The following is a 20,854-nucleotide window of genomic DNA, read 5'->3' on the forward strand; positions in this document are numbered from 1 at the left end:
AATAAATACACATGTAGACATACAAAAACAACAAAAAAACAAAAATTTTATAAAAAATGTGTGTATATACGTATATAGAAAGAGAAAGTTTCTATTTGAAATATTAAATTCATTTGAAACTTGTTTCATACGTGTAATATATTTACATTTCTCAAGGTATCGAGTCGTAAAAGAGAATGATTATATAATTTTGTATTTATCTAATTTGGTCATTTTTCGGAGTACATTTTGAATTAAATCCATATGGATACTAATTGACTGTGCCCGATATCTTGGAAAATACCTAACCATTCACACGCATTAAAATCGTCGACCGTTCACATAATGCGTGATGGAAACTTTTCGTGATCGATACAAAATAAAAGAAAGTCATCTTTCTACGGTAAATTTTTTCATGAATTATCGCTGAATGCCATAAATATACTGAGCATATTTCCTATTCACGATATATAACATATTAGATATTTGTTATATGCAATGTAAATATATGGTGAGGGGGTCTTATGGGTTTTTCTTTTGTTATTTTTTGATACTGGAATTGTGAAGATATTGGATTGTCTAGAAAGTTTAAAACAATTTTTAATAAAATAAAATATCGTTTTAACATTTTTATCAAAAAATATGAAAGAAGATAATAATCTATTGAGTGGGAAGAAATAGGATAAAGTGGAATGAAAAGAAAGATGTCAACAACATTGATTTATGAAAGTATAGAAGTTATTTAATTCATTTCCATTTATATATAAAAATTCTTTATCTGTACATTAAAGAAGTCTTATGTTGTTGCAAGGGAAATAATATTTTCACCTTCTCCTTGAACGATAATATATAATCTATATAACTCTAATGTCTACCGACGATCTCATTCGAAAATCGTTAACAAAATTGTAATATTAGCATAGCTCGTTAACATATCCGTTACTTATATGAATTGTTTAAATCGTTTGTCTCCTTTAAATAAATACTCTTTATTTCACGATCAGTCAAAGACGAACGATCACAGATCACAGACACACTTAGGTACTTGGTTTAATCCTTCCTACCCCTCCTTTCTCTATTTATCTTTTTCATACTTTTGTCATTAAGTACATCTCTTCTCATATTATAATTTCTTCATAAAGGAAAGATTTTTAGAAGCGTCGCAGGAAGATTATCCGACAAGAATTTTCAATGTCGAATTAGAATTAAGAAGATATCCAAAAGGTTATTGTTACCTGCAAACAGCTTCTATCAGTGGGACAAGAAGGAAACGAATTTCCGGTCTTCCTTTTTCCCCTTGATTCTTTTCATTGAAAAATGTATTTCGATAAAATATCAATCTTGCTGCGATCAAGCTGCAAGTTGTGGTGGTAAAATTTGATGAGTCGGTGGCGTTATCCTTGGCGCGATAACAGGCAAGATACTGAGCCTAACACCAGATGCCGTTTGCATTTGATTACTACCATTGCTATTGGAAGACGAGGAGGAAGTCCTTTCTCTGGTATGACGTTTCACGTGTTTGGCCAAGTGATCGCTCCTCATGAATCTTCTCTGACAAATCGTGCAAGCGAATTTCTTTTCTCCTGTATGAGTTCTTTTGTGCCTGGAGAGTTCATCGCTGCGCGAGAAACGTCTGTTGCAGTCTTCGTATGGACAGGGAAAGGGTCGTTCTCCGGTATGCGTACGCGTGTGCGCCTTCAAATGAGAAGACTTAAAATAATTTTTTCCGCATCCGGGATGTTCACATTCATAGACACGTCTTCGCGCTGCTGACTCATTACATTGAACGTTTCCTTTTGTTCCTACGGTATTAATCCGGCCTGGTGTGCTCGCTGTGACCAACAATAATGGAGTCTGTGGTAGAACCAATGATGATCCTAAAATTCTGGTTACCACAATCGGTGCTGGTTTGGGTGCAAGTGGTTGCAATTTGGCTTGACCGATTTCACGATCTGTATTCTTACTATTCACAATAATCTCTTCTTTTTTTAAGCTCATTTTAAACTTGAGACTTTTCAAGACGTTCTCTTCCAAGCTACCGCTCGAACGCACGTCCGAGCTCTTACTGTTGCTTTCAACAGTACGCTGTCTTGTACTCGGTACCCATTCGGACGGACACGAATCAGTCAGTTTCGTAGGTATACTGGCTGGACTACAAGTTCCGTCACGATTGGCGCGCATTATGACTGATACTCGAGTTGCCTCGGGACTGGGCGGTGGTGTTCCATAAAGGAGTAACTGTAAGAATACAAGTTTATTTTAGAGAAAATCATTTCTTTGTGTATATTCAAAGTTTAAATGAACGTTTGGAAGTCAAAAGATAATATTGGTGTATTTATTTATATTTATTTACCTTAGCTAATTCGCATTGTTCAACGTAACGTCGTTTCCGTGGAGGCTCGTCTTCCTCCGAATCGGAAGGCTGAGGAGTAAGAGGCAAATTTGGTTGTGGATTTTCATGATTGCGCTTTGTCCCATTCGCTTCGGTTGCCACCGTCATAACCGCCTCCTGCTCTGCCGCCTTCGCCACCTCCGCCTTTGCGGTCATCGTCGTCTTTTGCAATAGCTTGTCTCCTAACAAAGCTGCGACACTGAATGACGACTGTAGTGGCTCGATCTGTAAGAATAAATAGGAATATCAGTTATCATTTTTCATGAGTTATTTCGAGAAAATGTTCTTCTTTTTATCGACGAAGAGAAAAATGATAAACAAAATTTGTATTTGTATTTTGTACTCCAGTTCTTTCTGTATAGTAAAAAGAAAGAAATTTCCGGATATCTTAAGTTTTTTTTTTTTGTATAGCAGGGTTAGTAGCGGAAAATTCAAGTTTGAAAAAGAGATAAGCAGACGCAGCATAGAAATATAAAGTTCTATCGAAATACATAGAAGTTAATAAAAATATCAAGGAGAAGAAATAAATATAAATTAATGAAATTCGTGTTAGTACGAATCGACATCGTAGTAATGAAAATTTGTATTATTACGCAGCACCGAAAATGTATCGCGGAAACAACACGTTCATATTTCGCGGGTGTCGGTTGATAGATTATACGCGGTACATTTAATTTTGCTTGGACTTACATGCTTAAACTGGGGCGAAGCTGGTGGTGATAGTAGAGTTTGATTCGCGTCCATTTTATCGTTGTTTAAATTATAATGAAGTTCAAAATTCACGCTAAGTTTTTTCTTGAACGCACCAATGTTTTCTCATTTACGGAAACGCAGTGGGCTTACGTCGTGCAAATTGAAGTACAAACTCGATCTAACGGACGTCTGGTAGAGTAATGAAGCTTTCTCAGGTCGGCAGTCCCGACGTGCGCCCAGTTAGTTGCGTCTGATCATGTGGCCGTGTAGTTTGTTAGCCAATAATATGGAGGGGCTCGCCGTACTCAACCAATCCTGTAGGACTAGATCAGTCGTTCAACGCGTGATCACAGGCATGTTGTTCACGTGTTCGCGACCTGACTGAGGCCGTGATCATGACGTCACACTGCGTGCGCGCACGTTCGATACGTCATGTCGTCACAACGCGCCCCGAATGCCACAACACTTCAAGCGTCCTGTAACTTCGACCCTCTTCCTACTCCTCCCTCTTATTTGTTCATATAAATTCACTCACGCACTTGCACACACCCACACGTTCCCTCTCTTTCTTTTGCTTTGATTTTCTTGTATTTACGTTTCTTCTCATCTTGTTGTGCAGCAAACGAGATCCACGGCGAGCCTCCAAATTGTCGACGGCACCAATTCTTTCCTCTCTCACATTCTACTTATTTATTTTATATACATAGATTTACTTTTATTCTGATTTTGAGAACTAACAATAAGTTTATTTTCTTTCTTTCTAATTTATTTATCAAAAAATCATTATATTATTCTATCTATTGAATGCTTTTTTATTTATCTTATTGTGCAAGAAGAGAGTGTTAAATAGAGTTGTAGCTGTTTCGATCTCAAATTCTGATAAGAGTAGAACCGTTCATATCGCAAAAGTTTCTGTACTTACACGCAAATATGATTTTATTTGTACGAGATTTCAGTTTAATCTGATAATATCTGAAAAGTAATAATTCTTGGAAATGTACGATTAATATTTGTAAAATTTACTTTTATCTTTTTCACAAATATTAACAAACAACGATTTTTTTTAGAGAAATGGTTTTTTCCCTGATTAATATATTCCAAATAGATGGAAATACAGTTTATACAGATTATAATATACACGTATCAGCTATTTTTAGAAGCATTACTATATTTATTTTATTAGTAAGTTATAAAGATATAACTGTAGTAAATACTTTATCAACTTAAAGTAAAGAACTATGTTTACCAATACAACATCTCTCTCTCTCTCTCCAAACCACTTTCAATCGATCAAAATGTATGCGTCGATGATAAATAAGAGAACTAGTTTATCGACTGACGAACCAGTAATATATTATACACAACGATCACTTTTCTATGTTTATTTTCTTCAACAAAAGATTAATCGAAATATTTGTTTGTATATACAAAGATATAATTTATAATATATTGATTATGTTTCGATTTCTCCTATGTATATCTGTTTGTCACTTGACCCAGAGCACACTGAAATATATAATAATTTTTTTACATGATCCTATTTATCGTTAAACTTGTATTTGAAAGTTACGGTCGAACAGTATATTACCTATTGGCTCCTTTGGATGAAAATCAACATCATTAACAGAACCATTATGTCCAGGTAATTTATATAATATTCTACGACTAGTCGTATCCCAAATGTATTGAAATCTGTCTGATGAACCAGCTGATACTTTACTACCATCTGGAGACCATGCACATCTCTGAAGATTCTATAAATCAATATTGTAATTAAGCAAATTTTAATATTCTATTAACTACATACTATTTATACTTTCAATGTTATACCTTCTCAAAATTATGTTGATGACCAGATAGAATTTTCACGCAACGTTCGTATGGAGCAAAAGGTCTTACATCCCATATTCTCAATGTATTATCCATAGCATTTGATAAAATATATGAACCATCAGGGCTAAGACTTAAGCCAGTAATAGTCTCGGAATGTCCTTTTAATTTATAAAGAATTGCATTTTTTCTTAAATCCCATACTTTGATATCATTGTCAATACCACCGCTTATTACTTGTTCTGCAGTGTCATTAAATGTGACTGAAGTTACCTATACACAATACAAAACAAGTTTTACAAATAATGATTGATGTGGCATTCAACGTGTTAAATAATACTAAATAGGTTCTAATAAACAAACCTGATATGTATTGTTTAATGTATAACACTGTCCTCTTTTTCTTGGATCCCAAACACGTATTGTGCTATCATCGCTACCTGAGCACAACTGTGTAGGTCCTCTTCTAGCTCCAGCCACAGAATTGACAAAAGAAGTATGTCCTTTTAATTTTTTTATTCTTGTGCCTACCACTATATCCCATAAACCTAAAGTCATATCGGTACTAGCCGTATACAAATTGCTTCCATCAGGACTAAAATGCAATTCCATTACAGCTCCACTATGACCAGTCATTATTGAGATGTTTTCGCATTCTCCATAAACATTCCAAATAACTGTACAACGAAGAGAAAAGTATGTAAAAAAGAGAAAAGTAAGTAGTATGTTCATTAAAATATATAACTTCATATATGCATATTTTAAAAATTCATTTCTAGATAATTTTAAACTAAAATTGAAGTATTAAGTTAATAAATACATCATAATATTTATACACAACAAAAACAATAAATATAGAGTGTTTGTATGAAACTTATTAAAGTAAAGGTGTCATTTAAATTTGTTTTTGTTATTATGATAACAAAATTACAATATTGTCAGCAATTCTGGCAGTTGGAGTGCAAAGAGTTAATTTAGGTATAATAAGGTTATAATTTGTAGATATTTATGTAATGTGTAATTTGGTATATTTACAGATTTGACGATCAAATCCAGTCGATGCAAGATACTGGCCCTCTGGATGAAATTCAAGGGAAAATATATCACCTTGATGTCCTTCCAGGAGCATGATAGGAGCCATTAATGATGATGTTCGTGGTGGGCCCTTAAAATTGCATAACAAGGTATATAATTAGATATTAAACGAATGTTTAAGTAAATCAACTAAGAAAACATTAAAATATTAGATGCTAAAACTGAACTTACACTCTGTACAACTGCTTTTTCTCTACTGCTAAAGACGACTTCATTTTTTGTTCTTTTTGAAGCGGGAACTAACGCTAAGATATCGTCTCCTTTTCGTTTATCCAAAATAGGCATTTTGATTTTTTATGCGTCCTTTTGATGATTAATTACGTTAGTTTTGTTAAAACTTCTGTTACAACCTCAATTAGCGTCCTCTTAACTTCTTTTGCGTTATTTAAGGCTAAAGTCTGTAAAACACTGCCAATAGTTGTGCGTCGATTATTTTGCATAGTTATGTCGATAGATGGCGTTAGACAATTGGCGCGCCATCTACTGCTAGAAACTCACACTTTTAATGGCGCAACGATTGTCAAACATCATTTACCGACGTCACTATGTAAGATAATTGATTTACGACTGTCGGCAACGTGCTTAAAAACTTTATCCTTAGGTAAGTGCAATGCAAAGAAAGTTTAGTATCAGTTGAGCAGGAATCGTATAGTAGAGAGTATGCAGTAAAGGAGAGTTGAATAAAATACAATTTTATCCAAGACACTTCGTGGCGCATTTCTTTAGAACAGAACATTTTCTGTTATATATGGTGAATGTAGAAAATATTTGTACGCCAATTAATTTTAAATAAAAGATTTGCACGGTATGTTATATACGTGATATATGTTATAACATACAATCATTCCTCGAAGGTAACGCGATAGGTGGGAACGACAAAAATTGCTTGAGTCGAATTCGTGTAAGTCGGGGTAAAACTTTACATTTTGCAGTAATTATTGATCACGTATACACACACGTATTACATCACGTATTTGGATCTTTTGTTTTCGGCATGATCAAACGATCGAAGGGATTTACAATTTATTTACTACTTACATTAGAGAAGTTCTGCGATGGCTCCAAAACACACCTACTTTATTGCAGCGGTAGTAGTTACACAACCAAGAAGCTCGTTGGTTTTTTCTTGTTAGAAAGAATACAGGAGTAAAATAAGAAAACTTTAATTGCAGAGTTATCGCGGTTGTGTCACTGATTTTATCTTACAATTAATTTTAGTTTATTTATTATTTGTACGAGCACTGATTTTACTAACTGCATTGCGCGTAATGACAAAAGCACAAAAACACTCTCCCGATGGTCACCAAATCAAATTCGCTATCAAGTTGATTTTAATTAATTAAAGAAATAGTTTATATTGTGAACTAACAAAACTAAAACTTTTGCACAATGGAAAAGAAAAAATTCGTTCAATCACGAGATTCTACAGATTGCATTCACTACTTGAAAGACAAAGAATATGATTTTAATGGATAAATTATATTTGTTAATAATATAATAATCCACCACAATATAATAAAATAATAATATTGTATTGTATTTAGCTTATACAGAACATGAAATTAAAATTATACAGCAATTATTTTTTGTAATATATGCAAAATGTAAATAACGTAAATAACAAATAAATGACCGATTTATACAAATGTGGTAAAAATGTGCGGCATTTTTACAATAATGATTTAATGCACGATAAGTCGGACAAATTATTCAAGATAAAAAATGTTTTAAGTTATAAATTAAACAAATTCTAATTTTTGTAACACCAGAAAAAGAATTACCACCTGATGGAGATAGACGAATACTGTCGGTTTGAAACAATCAAGGAAATACTTGCACAATCTTAAGCCCGGACATACAAATTTCCTTTAATTTTCCTTAATCTTATCGGCTTCCAAGTGTTGGTTCATCCATTCTTGAAGTAGAGTATTTGTTAATTATCTAACGTATAAATCATTACCTGATATGCTTGTGTCAGACACGGAGAACTGCTGATTACCATAATTGACTTTCCCAAAGGTAGCATAGGCATCCTAATCGTAAATATATTGTGGAGATAAAACTCTCCTTTTGCTGGGGCGCAGCCAATACGATACGGCGATTCGTTTTGCTTAAGATAAATATGAATGTGCATGTGTGTGTATGTACGATTGTTGTGTGGAAGACGTAGCAAAGCCGTTGCGAGAAGAAATAAAAAAAAGAAAGATAAGAGGTCCAGTCGTAAGCAGATTGTCCAGACGAAAGGATGTTTAAGACGTTATTTTTACTTTACTAGCCTTTAAGACATTTCTTTTAGTTTTATAATTTTTATTATTTTTAAGAAATTCTTATCTGTTTTTGGTCATATTGAAAATCTATAATCAACTTTTTTCTCTATCTCCATACCTGATCCTACAATATTTATGTTTTATACAGTAAAATAAAAATTAGAATTTATGTTAATAAAAAATAACACAAATCAAGAAATTTATAAGTCAAAGGTTTAACAGTTTTTAATAAAAAAATTAATTATATATTTTTTTAATCGTTTGTCTGTGTTTTTTGGGGAAAAAGTGGTTATATTTAAGATTTTTATGCTACTGTATAATAGATTCAGCGTGAGTTACGTAATGTAATGCAGTAAGTTTATTATCTGGTAGATACATGTTTTTTTATAATACTTCCAAGATGTTATCGTGGTATTGATGGCCGGGTTCAGTGTTTCGTACTTCTTTGTACTAGAAATTTTATTTTCTAATTATAAGTTTACTAATTTGAAAATGAAATGTTTTAATGTGTTACGTATATCGTGAAGTCGAATGAAACGACGTTTAAATTACATGAAAGCAATAACTTCAAGCTTGATTTTTTGTTTTTATAAATTACATAAAATTAGAGTCTCATTTTCTTTAGAAACCAATTAGCAAATATTTTGTTAGTGAATAGTTATAATGAGTGAGAGTATTTCCCATTATAAGTACTTCATTATTTTGTGTTATGAGTTGCTTGGAATGAGTTCTTTTGGTTTATTATTTTTTAACCTGTCCAAGTCATATCGAAATTTAGAAAATTAATGCTTAATATCTCCTAATGATAGATTACAGAAGAAGGCAGCGCAGAGAAAAATTTACATTTATTGAATATATAAAATATTTTATCGAGACATTATTAACGTCATAAAATCACGCCGATTAAGATGGGCTGGCTACGTGGCGCGTATGGGTGATGAACGAACCGCGTATAAAATACTTAATGGTATACCCAATGGGAAAAGATCATTGGGTAAACCAAGACGTAGATGGGAGGACACAATTAGGAGGGATATTAAGGAAATGGGATATGAGGATCGCGAATGGAGGGATCGCGCTCAGGAACGAGAATACTGGCGGGATTTGATATATGCGGCAATAATTTCGAGTTCCCGACGCCATTTAATAATAAAATATTGTATTATTGACTATATTTTGCGTAAATTTTATTTTGCGCAATAACGAATATTAAAAAGGTTAAATTTCTTAGGTTTCTCAACTCATTGACAGAATTATTAAATACTTATATAATACTTTATGTATGTATTTTACATGCATTATATTCACTCATACAGTTAATTTCGGCAAGAGAACGAACAAAAGAACAACATCGAGTCATTGTTTATAAAATAACAGAAAATGGATTTGACGTTTTATTCACGATGACGTACAATTATAAATACACATTACTTTCAACAAATAATTTTCCACTTCGCTAACTTATTGATACCACTTTGTGCACGATATTTCGTAAATAAGAAGAAAAATACGAAAATACGAAGCTAGGGCGGTTATCAGGCTATCAAAAGCGAGATGATCACACGAGTTCGATGAGATCGGAATGGTTTCAACTAGATGTTCCGTGTTAAAACTTTGTATAGTCCCATACTAATGCAACGAGAGCTTTTTAGTGTGTATGTTTTTTTAAACTTTCTTAGCTATAGGGGAATTTCGTGTCAACCGGGAGTTTGCTTTCAAATATGCACGAGGATTCTTCCGGAGACATATTTTCCCTGCTTGTATTTATTTTCGCGTTGGATCGTTGGAAAATCGCGCGTCTCGATGTAAGATCGAGCAAATTTCAGTCCTATTTTCATTTCTTTACAGCGAAACCATCGCCAGTCGGATCGAGTAACCATGGATAATTGTTGGGACATTCCATGCAGGTGAAAAGACGCAGAGTCTCGCCTGGAAGTTCTCTAGTTGTTAATGGACAAGCGTTTGGCAAGGAACAGTAGGGCTGACCCTTCTCGTCACAAGTCTCCTTCCAATCCTGGAAGTCTCTCAATGCTGAGAGTTCGGTCGGTGTTTGCATCCATTTGATGACCTAAATATGAAAAAAGACGATTCGTTAATAATAAATAAAAGATATTGTATTTCGTAAATTTGCCTTTGTAAATGAAGTTCACATCTTACCTGAACCATGGTAACAAAGTAAACGTCGCTTCTAGCAAGCATTTCTTCGATAAATTTGATCAGTTCTTCTTTGTATTCCTTCTTACTCTTTAACCAGGAGGCGTGGAAATGTAAACCGAGTGGTGCTCTGTTGGTGTTAAAGTGTCTGTTAAAATTGTGCCTGAGCAGTCTGCCGAATTGTTCACCAGTTTGAATATTGGAACAGGAATCGACCATATGACAACCGGGTAAAGATTCATCGAAAGTCGGATCGTCTCTACGATCGAGCTCGTTCATGACCATTTCCCAGACCGGATGTGACCTCGACGGACAGTTTCCACCATTTCCGTTACATTTGTGAGGCATACGGAAATAGAGAGTATATGGCCAAATCGGAACCCGTCCTAGGGATGCTGTGATGGAGGCGTCGTAAACGAAAAACTGATCAGCCATCATGTCGAATTGCGTGTTGCCACCTACTCTCAGGTATGGAGCCCTCATACCAATGATGGACCCATCGGTAATGTTAGCGAAACGTTCGATGATAAGTCTGGCTCCGGCCATCTCGGCCAACCAGTCGTCGTAGGTACCTTGGGTCCAATATTGTGGATCGTCTTTATGAGTGAGAGAGAAAACTGCGATCTCGTGACCACGTCGATGGAGATCTTGAACGGCGGAGTAATTTGTATACTTGTGAGAAACAAAGAAGGTACCACGTATTTGGCAACCATTAGGATTCTGTCGTTGACCATTGAAAACTTCTTCGTAAAGATCGATATTATCGACGTTTACTGCTCCATTGAACGTAATAGTTATCATTTGTGGAACCTGTTGTGGCTCGATGTTACCAGGAATACGAGTACCATCGGCTGAACAGTAACAGTCTGGTAAAACGCATTGCGTTGGATCACAGTCTGGTGCACGGTTTGGATCTGTTTCAACGGCTGTCAAATTAATCATTACAATTAGATCAATTTCTTTTTATTACATTTCGATTCGTAGAAACATCTTTGGAATTATTTTTACTCACTGCAAGCATTTTCATCAGATTCGTCTTTGCAATCGGGCTTGCCGTTACAGAAAAGCTCCTTGTCGATACATTCTTTATTTCCGCACGACAACTTTCCATCCGGGCAAACTGGTTCATCGGTTTTTAAGATGGGTAAGACCTTACGTGGCTCTGCAAATGTAACTCTCGATTAATGATGCCTTCGTAAAGGAACTCAATAGTCCGATCTACGGCGGTAGGCTTTCGAATTAGGTCACCAGTGTATAATCGTTGTAAGAAGTGTGTAATCAAGGCCCAATACTACTTGTACTTCCAATTTTATATTTACACACATCAACGCTTCGATGTTGACCGGCGCTAGGCATGAATATTTTTCTCTCAAAATATTTACTCGTCTGCATTCTTACGAAGCTTAAATATCGTGCTGAAATTAATTCTAACCCACTTCCAAAGCTTTACTTTTTATAACCGATAACAACTTTCTACAACACACTTTTCGTTTATTTTACCAAAAAATATAATTATCCGATATATAATATGTATATGTATATATATATATATAATTAAAGGGGACGTTGCAGGTTGTGATGGTAGTATTAGCAGCAGCAGCAGTAGTAATGCTAACTTTACTTGTTTGTATATATATTTACATAGGATTTGGTATTTCTTATCTGGGAGATTCATTTAGAAAATTTCACATTTTTATCATTTTTATCATTAGAGTTTCATTAGTCCTTTAAATAAAATCCTAATTATATAGAGAGAGAGCCTTGACTTTCAGTCTCGTTTTGTATTCTCGTCATATAGTCTGTATTTTCTCAAAAGTCTTAAGTATTTATTTTTCACTCGAGAGGAAGGTGGTCGTGACTCGAGTGCTGTGTCGGCTCACGACGACGCACGCAAGCTTCTTGACTATTATTTGAATTTTGCATGCCCATGAAAGAGGTCGTGGAAAAAAAATGAAAAAGAAAAGAAAGAAGACGTAAAGTAAATGGATAAGATAAAACAGGTAGATAGATAGAGAGAGAGAGAGAAAGAGAGGAAGATGGAAAGAAAGACAAAGAAAGAGAGAGTGAGAGAGACGAGAACGATGTGTTAATCACGTATTCTCACGCATTCAACTTATGAATGAAAGAAGAAGTTTTCGTATGCAATGTTTGATATGCAGTCTTCGTTATTATACACGTTACTTTCTTCTTATTCTTTTTTTTTATCTTTTCAGTACTTTACTTTTATTTAAAGATTGTATGAAAATATTGCGTATGTTTAATCTGACGAAATCAACGTAACTCAAAAACTACAGTAATTCATCGTTATTTGCCGAGGTAAGATCCTTAAAACGTTGCACGGATAACGACATTGCAAATAAAGAGACTAGATGGCTAAAAAAAATTAAGGGTTTAGATGAAAATTTCGTAATTTTGAAACATACGTATGGAAATACTAGCGAAAATTGAATAATTAAGTTCTATTCGTGTCACAGATGAATAAACACAGTTGACAAAATTCACAGTTGACGAAATTATATTATAGAATTGTTTTTCTTTTTCTCAGTTTAATTTTCTAATTTTTCACAGAGATCTAATAAAAAGTTCAATTCCTTTTTCATAAGAGAATATCAGTATACGAAGAATTCGATCAGTTAATTGTATTGTTAATACAAAATTTTCAATCTCAACGTTCACGATAATTGTATTCGCTAAATTTTCGCATCAAATTCGAAACTGCGGATACGTACAAAAAAAATCACGAATAACGAAGAATAACTGTATTTCGAGTTACATTGACAAATCAATTTGAAGTAATAAGAGAGAAAGAGAAAAAGAAATGGAAAAAGAGAAAGAGAAAAAGAAATAGAAAAAGAAAAAGTGAAAGAAGGAAAAAAAAAAGATAAACGCTAACAGATGTACAATTATTTTTCGATAAATGATCGATTAGATGTATTCGAAAGAGGAGTTTCGATGAAGTAAAAGCTAATTCAAGGCGTCTGAGAAACTACGAGATCTCTTATAAGGAGGCCAAATCGTCGGAGCGAAACCGATCTGGATGTCAGGAAATAGAGGTGGAGAATGAGAAAAAGAGAGAGAGAGATAGAAAGAGAGAGAGAGAGAGAGAGAGAGAGAGAGAGTCGGATAGAACGTTAAACAAGTGCGTGCTACCTCGTACCTGGAGCGATCATGAGGAGAAAGGAGCGTTTGTGTGCGCCGTTCGACGTTAGAAAATCATTGCGTGCCATTGCTAGAATCAATTTAGATCATTCGCCGTGAAATCACGACGAAATCGTACACAGATTAAAGTCCAAAGAGAAGAATCACAAACGAGATTCTCAGTCGTTGACTTTTTCGTACCGTCTTTAGCAGTGCCACGCAATTGTGTTGAGTAACTTCATTTTTTTTTTTTTGGTTTCTTTCTTTTTTAAATCTATTTTTTTTTCAAGCTAATGTTAGTTATGGTACAAATGATCGTGATCATATGCTGTTTGTATTGATTAGTCTTATCAAGCATGATTAAAGTAAGATTGATATGAAAGATATAGAAAATAGTAAATATGATTTTTAGAGTATATGTTGTTATGATGTATTTATTTGTTTTTCTTTTTTTTTTTTTGTTGTTTCTTTATTTTTTGAGAATCTCCTGCGATCTTTTGGTTGCTCTGATTATTTAACTTTGTTTTATCATCTGGCGAGAAAGTTTGTATCAAAGATATATTACCTTGTACGTATAAGTTAAAAGATTTATATAGAAAATTAGTTTAGAGCCCCATGGAAAGATCGTTGATCATTCTCGAAAGATTCGAGCATTATAGTGCGTTAGTGCTAGTAATCTTTCAGTGCGTGCTACGTCATGAGTCTACGAAGAGACCGGAGCTTTCTAGGTTCTTCTGATTCTCTCGCGTTCCTTTCATTGACTTACGCAAGAGAGGTTAACGATTCCATCATGGGTAAGTATTGCAACAATATTTTAATCCTACCGTTCTAAGAAACGATGGTTATTCTGCGAATTTGAATAGATTGAATATTTTTCAAATAACAAATGTTTACTTTGTGTAAATAAAATTAATTAAATTATATAAATTAATAATAATAATATATATAAATATATAATATAATAAATTAAATAAATTAATCAAAGAAAAAGAAAAATAATAATTAATTATTGGACACGATGCATCGTTGATGAAGAACCACAACAAAATAAAGGTCGCTCCGATTCTCACCACCCGATTCTACGACTTACTCTCGAGCTTGTCACAGTTGGTGACTTTGCCCTTCCAGTCACAGGTCTGTTTGTCCAAGTCAAAGGCCAACCCACTGGGACACGTGATTTGCTTCAGCCCGGACCTTGTACACCTGGTAAACGCAGAAAAGGGAATCGTTTCAGTCTAAGAGGGGAAATAAATGAAATTTCGCTTACTCTCCAGCTGTTCGCAGTTCTTGACATTTGTCTTCCAGTCGCAGGTTTGTCGTTCAATGTCGAAAGCGAGACCGGTCGGACATCGTACTGTTGCCAACCTGGTGACGCCGATTTCACTGGCTTTGTCGCACCTGCGATTATTTTCACCCATATCGTATTTTAATAATACGTTTTTTATTTAGGCATGTCGTAAACATGTAAATCATCATTGCACTGATCTACACCAGATAAAATACTTTTTTCTTCGACAATTTACAATTATATATTATTAGATATTTTTTCTTGTCTTTCTACATTTAATGGAATCTAGAGTCCTTGAGAATGTAACTCCCTTGTCTCTCTTAGAGATCGAATGACTCAAAGAAAACCACTCGGCATTAGAAACTCGACAGATGTTTCATTTTATATTATGTATCTATGTGTATCATATATTACATATATTAATATTAATATATGTAATTATGTAATTATGATAATGGAATCACAATTATTTAAAAATAAAAATCATGTATTTTATGATTTATTTTATATATTACACGCACAATATTGTTTATATTATAAAATTAATTATTTTTATATATTTTGACTTATCCCACTGTGATAATTGCCGGCACATATATATTTATATAATGTAACAATGTAATTATATTACAATGTTCTTAGAAATAATTAGAATTCGTTACACGATGAAGCAATCGGTGTATGCAACATCTTTTTTAGAAAGCTCATCCAAAGAGATTGCATGCAGTATAATTGCAAATTTTAAACGGCTTCTGACGTCTCTATGTCTTAATTACTCGAGAACATTTTTCGAATAAACTATTGTACGTGATATAAATTTTCTTATTTCTAATAATTAGCAAACGTTTTTTATTTTCAATAGAATATCTAAGCCGGATACTAATCGTAACGTAAGTAAGTGAAAATGAAAGTGGATAAACTGTTACTTTAGTTTCTTCGAGGAGTCGTGATATTATGTAAGTTAACTGGTTTATAGCTTCCGATTTTAAGATGCCGATCGATAAATCACCACGTTCAGCAAAAGTTATATTATTAGCAAGTGTAAAATCACGTATAAAATATTATCTTAGTTAAATTAGTATATCATATACTTTCTATTAGAGATAGCTCGTTAATGTTGCGTAATTGAATCTATAATTTAACCAAGATTTATGTTACTTGAAAATATATTCAAACGTGTTTACTTTCTCGAAAGTTATGGTCAGTCGTAAAACTTTCTTTAACTCGATTCCGATTTGCGAAGACGATTTATCTGATTTTAAAATGTTTACAGAATATTGAACATTCAGCACACAAATAATTACTCGTCGAGCGAATGATTACTTCAGCATAGAATAATAATTTCAAAATGATTATCAACCTACCTGACGACATCGCGACAGTCTCCTCCAATGTTTAACCGGAAATATTCGTCGCCTGGCCTATCATGGCAAAGTTCTTCGGCGTTCGCATCGAGTTCATCGGCTCCTTCGTCATCTTGTGCTCTTACTTGTGCTCCTGCGAGAAAATAAAAATAATCCTCTTTTAGAAATTATTTATTATCTTGTCATAAATAAATTAGTAATTTCTTTTTTTTATAAATAATATGAAAACGAAGTTGTGCTCTTTTAAAATTGATAAAAATAAATAATAATTATACATTTCGTATATATATTTTATACGAGTTTCATTATAAATTTTAAAGGTAAATTTTTGATTGGACTATAAACGATTGATATAATCTTTGTAGACAGATTTTCATTTGTAATTTTAATATTTACGGAATAATTTTATTTTGAGAAGTAATTTTATTACAATTGGCATGTACGTTGTGTTTAATGTTTCCTTTGTTTTCCGTTTTTTTTAGATTCTCATTGTTATTTCAAACGTATATACGCATTACGTGTTACGAATATTGATTTATATTTGTCGATATCATGATATTTGTATGTAAAAGACATCACGATCGAGAGTTGCGGAAAATGTCGCGATCGTGTCGTGCGATTCTTAAGTCGAAGACGGTATGGAATAGGTCGACGAACTCTCGAAGTAGAAAGTCTTGGAAATGTCAGGGCGAGCACGGGGAAAGTGATGGTGGTTATTCGAAGTATGTTCTTTTCTCCTTCTCCTTTATTACCTCCCTTTCTCTTTCTATTTCTTTATTTATTTATCCATATATTTTATTTCTTTTCCGGTACTACAACGGTATTTGAGCGTTTATAATAAATCGAAACAAAATGTGTGACAAACAAATAAAAACAAACAAGAGACAAATAATATATGCTTTTAACAATCTAATAATAAATTATTTAACGACTCGGATAAATAAATGAATATAAAAGAAATCATTAACTGTAAAAAGAAACATACCGAAGTGTCTTTACCACTCGTTAAAGTCTCCACCGAAGAACTCGTACTTCAATCATATTCGAGATGATATTTAATTATTTGAATTTATGAAGATGAAAATTTGAAAAGAGTGAAAGTCAAAAAACTGGTTTTAAAAGTTCACGATCATTATTTCATTTTTTTCTTTTTTTTTTTCTTTTCAAACAAGTTTATGTTTCAAGATAAAAGGGAATGACAAAGAGACGATTCTTGAGACAAAGAGGATGAAAATATCGATAGAGTATAATGACAATCGACGTGGTGTACTCACCGGCGAATAGACAGAGGGTTCCTAACAGGAATATTAACCTCGGCGACATTGTTGGTTGTCGTTGTCGTCGTGGTCGTCGTCGTCGTCGCCGTCGTCGTCGTCGTCGTCAGGATGGAAAGTGTCTGAACAAGCCGCGCCCTCTCGCCCTTCTATATATGCACCACCACTCCTTCCCTCTTCTTTGTAAGAACTTTCACCTTCCGGATTGTGCTGCCACCTTTTCGTGCTAGCATTCGAGAAATATATGATTCTCGGCCTACGTTTCATGTATGATACTCTTCCTTTGGAAGAACTTTATGTCCCCAAGTCATGAACCGATGGTACCAATCAAGATTTTGGATAATTCTTTAATAAAGAAAATGTTCTTCGAAGTTAACGTTTGTAGAATATCTAAAAGTACAGTCTCAGCTGCTTAACGGTTCATCGACGAATGCAAAAAATCGAAAGAATTCCCTGAGTCTTCTATCTAAAATTAAAACAAGGTCATCATTGGTGCCTGCCCAGTGATATTAAACTTCATCTTCGTTTCTAGATTGTTCGAGAATATTAGAAACTATATTTTAATCCGGTAAACAGTTTCGTGTAAGAGAGTTTTGCCTTTCATTTTGAGGTTTAGAAAACGATTTGGTACAAATGTAATTACAAACGTTAGATCGAGCTGTAGTTTTGTGAAAATATAGGAAAACGCGCGAATAGAAAATAATATAGTTATATTACATTTTGTACATAAAATTTGTAAATATTTTTTATCGAATTTGCGGAAATTTTGAGTATTAGAGTCGTTAATATCAAATATATCGTATCGAATCTGCAATATTCAGTTCATCGAAAAGTGGGTAATCGTTTTTTCTTCACACTTGAAAGATCTTATCGATTCTCAGCAGAGTCCACTCGGAAAAGAAACCACAATATAAGCGTGTGCGTTGGAATCGGTTCATTATCGAGGTCATATCCAATTGACAAAGGCCGTGTCTTTCGGCTGGCATATGGATGAACGTTCTATATTGTATGTCAGACAAATTTCACTAAATTTATTCAATTACACACAAAAAAACAAAAACTAGCAAGAATAAAGAAAGACCAAACAATTTAACGGAGGAAGAATTTAGAGAGAGAAACAAGGTAAAACAAGTACTTTCTTATTAAAAGTTTACTTTTTTAAGTTTATTTTTGTATCCCGAGATTGATCACAAAAGCATAAATTCGACATCATGAAATAGAAAACTCAGGAAGTCTTGGTTAAAGGAAATGACGTTCATGTAACGCATTATTGAGGCATATACGATCAAGCAGTCAATAAATTTACAGCTTGCACGATAAAGGTCATCGTTGTCGACAGTGGTATGTCTCGAAAGGCAACGTATTTTCAACGTTTGTTAACCGAGACAGCTGTTTTCTCTTACATCGAATTTTCGAGTAAAGAATTCATGATCTCTGCATATTTCTGTTGGACAACATTGAAATTTGTGATTAAGACATTTAAACATGTTCAATTTGTCATTGAACATGTTAAATTAAATAGTTACTTATAAAGTTCACATGAGTTGGCTTAAGAGCAACTAAGATTTTATAAAATTGAGTTGTTAGGAAAAAATCTAAACATAGTGATCGAGTTGAATTTACGGTGACTTATTTCTTGATAATTATCACCCGGTAACATACTGTAACACGATATACTCATATGTTCATTAACTCGATACTCTCATTGTTAGACTAGAAACACCATGTATGTCTTTATTTCTCTTTTAAGATATTCTACAAGAGTATCTAAAAGAAGAACGCGGAAGATTAATGAAAGGAAATGCGTATCGATCTATAGGATTGTCAGAAATCATATTACCTTTTAAATAATTCATTTGATCGGCAATAAATTTGATAAACGTGACTCTTAAATGAAAAGGATAAGTGTAGGAGGTACCAATGGGCACACGGTTCCATAAGGATCCAACTTTGAGGCATTTCTAAACGCGTGTCGTGGAGTCCTTGGCGCGATGCACGCGTCGGGATGCCAATGGGGGCACACGTTCACCGGTGTACCATACAATAAACACCAAGAGAAATAGAAAACCAGTTTTCGCAGAGTACGAGTAGTCAGTGATTTGTGTGTAGTCTTTCTCTCGTTTTCTCCCAGCCAGCATCTTTCTTTTTTCATTTTTTATTTGGCTCTTCTTTTTTATCTTCTTCTTTTTCTTTTATTATATCTTCATTTCATTATCCAAGATTCGTCTCTATCTCTTTCTTTTGACCTATGTTGAAAGAGATAGACATAAGGGGACATACACCGTCGAAAATCACGCTAGTCGAGAAAGTATAGTGAAACCTTGATCAAAACGTTCAGTGAATTCTTATTAACGAATTTCAAATTATTTTCTGTCTCCGAGAGAATCTTTGAAGATTCCCTTAGTAATCAACTTTTCTCTCTCTTTTTTCCTATCTTATAATAAATTTTATTATACTATTGCGTATGTCTTTAATTTTTTTTCCCCATTCAATCTTTTGAAGTTAATTTCGAAAATGAAAAGAGTGTATTATTACAGGCTTATTACACAATATATAAAACCGGTATCGCGGGATAGTTCATTTGAAAATGTCTAAATATTTATACGGTACGAAAATCAATCGAGCATCGACGTAGTACTTTTATTTCGTTGTATGTTTTAGCATAGAGAGGTCCTTGTGGTATTCGTAACTATATAGGTACTTCCCTTTTTTAAAAGTCACGAGATGCGAGCTCATGAGCTTTGGTTAAAGAGCACGGCCGATGAGCCATTACGAAATACGGATTAAATCCTTTGGATCACGAGGATATGTTGGTATCTCGTCTAGGACAACGGCGACGGTGTAGTAGATAGTCTTACGTGTATAGGATAAATGTCAATTGGCAGTTGGCATTTTAAAATGGTGTCTACTTCATCTTTGCAAGCGCCATCATGGTTCAATACTTCAAGTTTCGTTTTATTCTTATTAAGATGAAACTTGTTTAACTTATTGTTCGACATTTTTTTGGTGAATTATTTTCATTGATTTTCTTACAATATCTGTAAGACAATCTTAAGAATCTAGAGAAAGTTATTCCAGACTTATCAATTGATAATCGATGGATGTTCAAATAATTGTTAAATTTTCGTAGTTTTCAATGTTGTAATGTGGTGCCTTGGTGAAAAGTTTCTAGCTCGAATTTTTTTAATAAACATTTTTTAAAGTATCGAAAAGTTAGTAGACAATGACCTGTACACGGTCAAGGTGAAAATCATGTTGATGACATTGCACGTCGGTCATAACGAATGAGTTCTCTTCTTTTGTCGCGTGACTCGAATAAAATTGATTCATTTCATCACTTACAACGATCTGACCCGTTTACCTGGCCTTTCCTGAGATTT

At 33.8% G+C, this 20,854-nt stretch overlaps 3 protein-coding genes across 4 annotated transcripts; all 3 read right to left on the minus strand.

Annotated features, from left to right (window-relative positions):
• Positions 1–1,073: 1,073 nt before the first annotated feature.
• LOC122516688 (Krueppel-like factor 7) lies at positions 1,074–3,793 on the minus strand. The gene is made up of 3 exons (XM_043634695.1): positions 3,062–3,793; positions 2,333–2,596; positions 1,074–2,217 (listed from the first exon to the last, which is right to left on the minus strand). Exons 1-3 carry the CDS (start codon positions 3,113–3,115, stop codon positions 1,330–1,332), a joined length of 1,206 nt encoding a protein of 401 aa, XP_043490630.1. The 5' UTR covers positions 3,116–3,793; the 3' UTR covers positions 1,074–1,329.
• Positions 3,794–4,212: 419 nt separating this feature from the next.
• On the minus strand, positions 4,213–6,441 carry LOC122516689 (U5 small nuclear ribonucleoprotein 40 kDa protein). The gene is made up of 6 exons (XM_043634696.1): positions 6,161–6,441; positions 5,930–6,059; positions 5,258–5,571; positions 4,895–5,167; positions 4,653–4,818; positions 4,213–4,570 (listed from the first exon to the last, which is right to left on the minus strand). The coding sequence occupies exons 1-6, from the start codon at positions 6,272–6,274 to the stop codon at positions 4,518–4,520; spliced, it is 1,050 nt and encodes a 349-aa protein (XP_043490631.1). The 5' UTR covers positions 6,275–6,441; the 3' UTR covers positions 4,213–4,517.
• A 2,150-nt stretch (positions 6,442–8,591) lies between these two features.
• LOC122516686 (chitin deacetylase 1) lies at positions 8,592–17,589 on the minus strand. Of its 2 annotated transcripts, none has more exons than XM_043634694.1 (6): positions 17,475–17,589; positions 16,201–16,333; positions 14,639–14,751; positions 11,423–11,572; positions 10,414–11,336; positions 8,592–10,324 (listed from the first exon to the last, which is right to left on the minus strand). In XM_043634694.1, exons 1-6 carry the CDS (start codon positions 17,521–17,523, stop codon positions 10,091–10,093), a joined length of 1,602 nt encoding a protein of 533 aa, XP_043490629.1. In that variant the 5' UTR covers positions 17,524–17,589; the 3' UTR covers positions 8,592–10,090. The 2 variants fall into 2 exon arrangements, with proteins under 2 accessions (XP_043490629.1, XP_043490628.1); XM_043634693.1 differs by lacking the exon at positions 14,639–14,751 and adding an exon at positions 14,816–14,946.
• Positions 17,590–20,854: the final 3,265 nt, after the last annotated feature.

The sequence above is a fragment of the Polistes fuscatus genome, unplaced genomic scaffold, assembly GCF_010416935.1.
Source record: "Polistes fuscatus isolate 324 unplaced genomic scaffold, CU_Pfus_HIC Scaffold2, whole genome shotgun sequence".
Taxonomy (NCBI): Eukaryota; Metazoa; Arthropoda; class Insecta; order Hymenoptera; family Vespidae; genus Polistes; species Polistes fuscatus.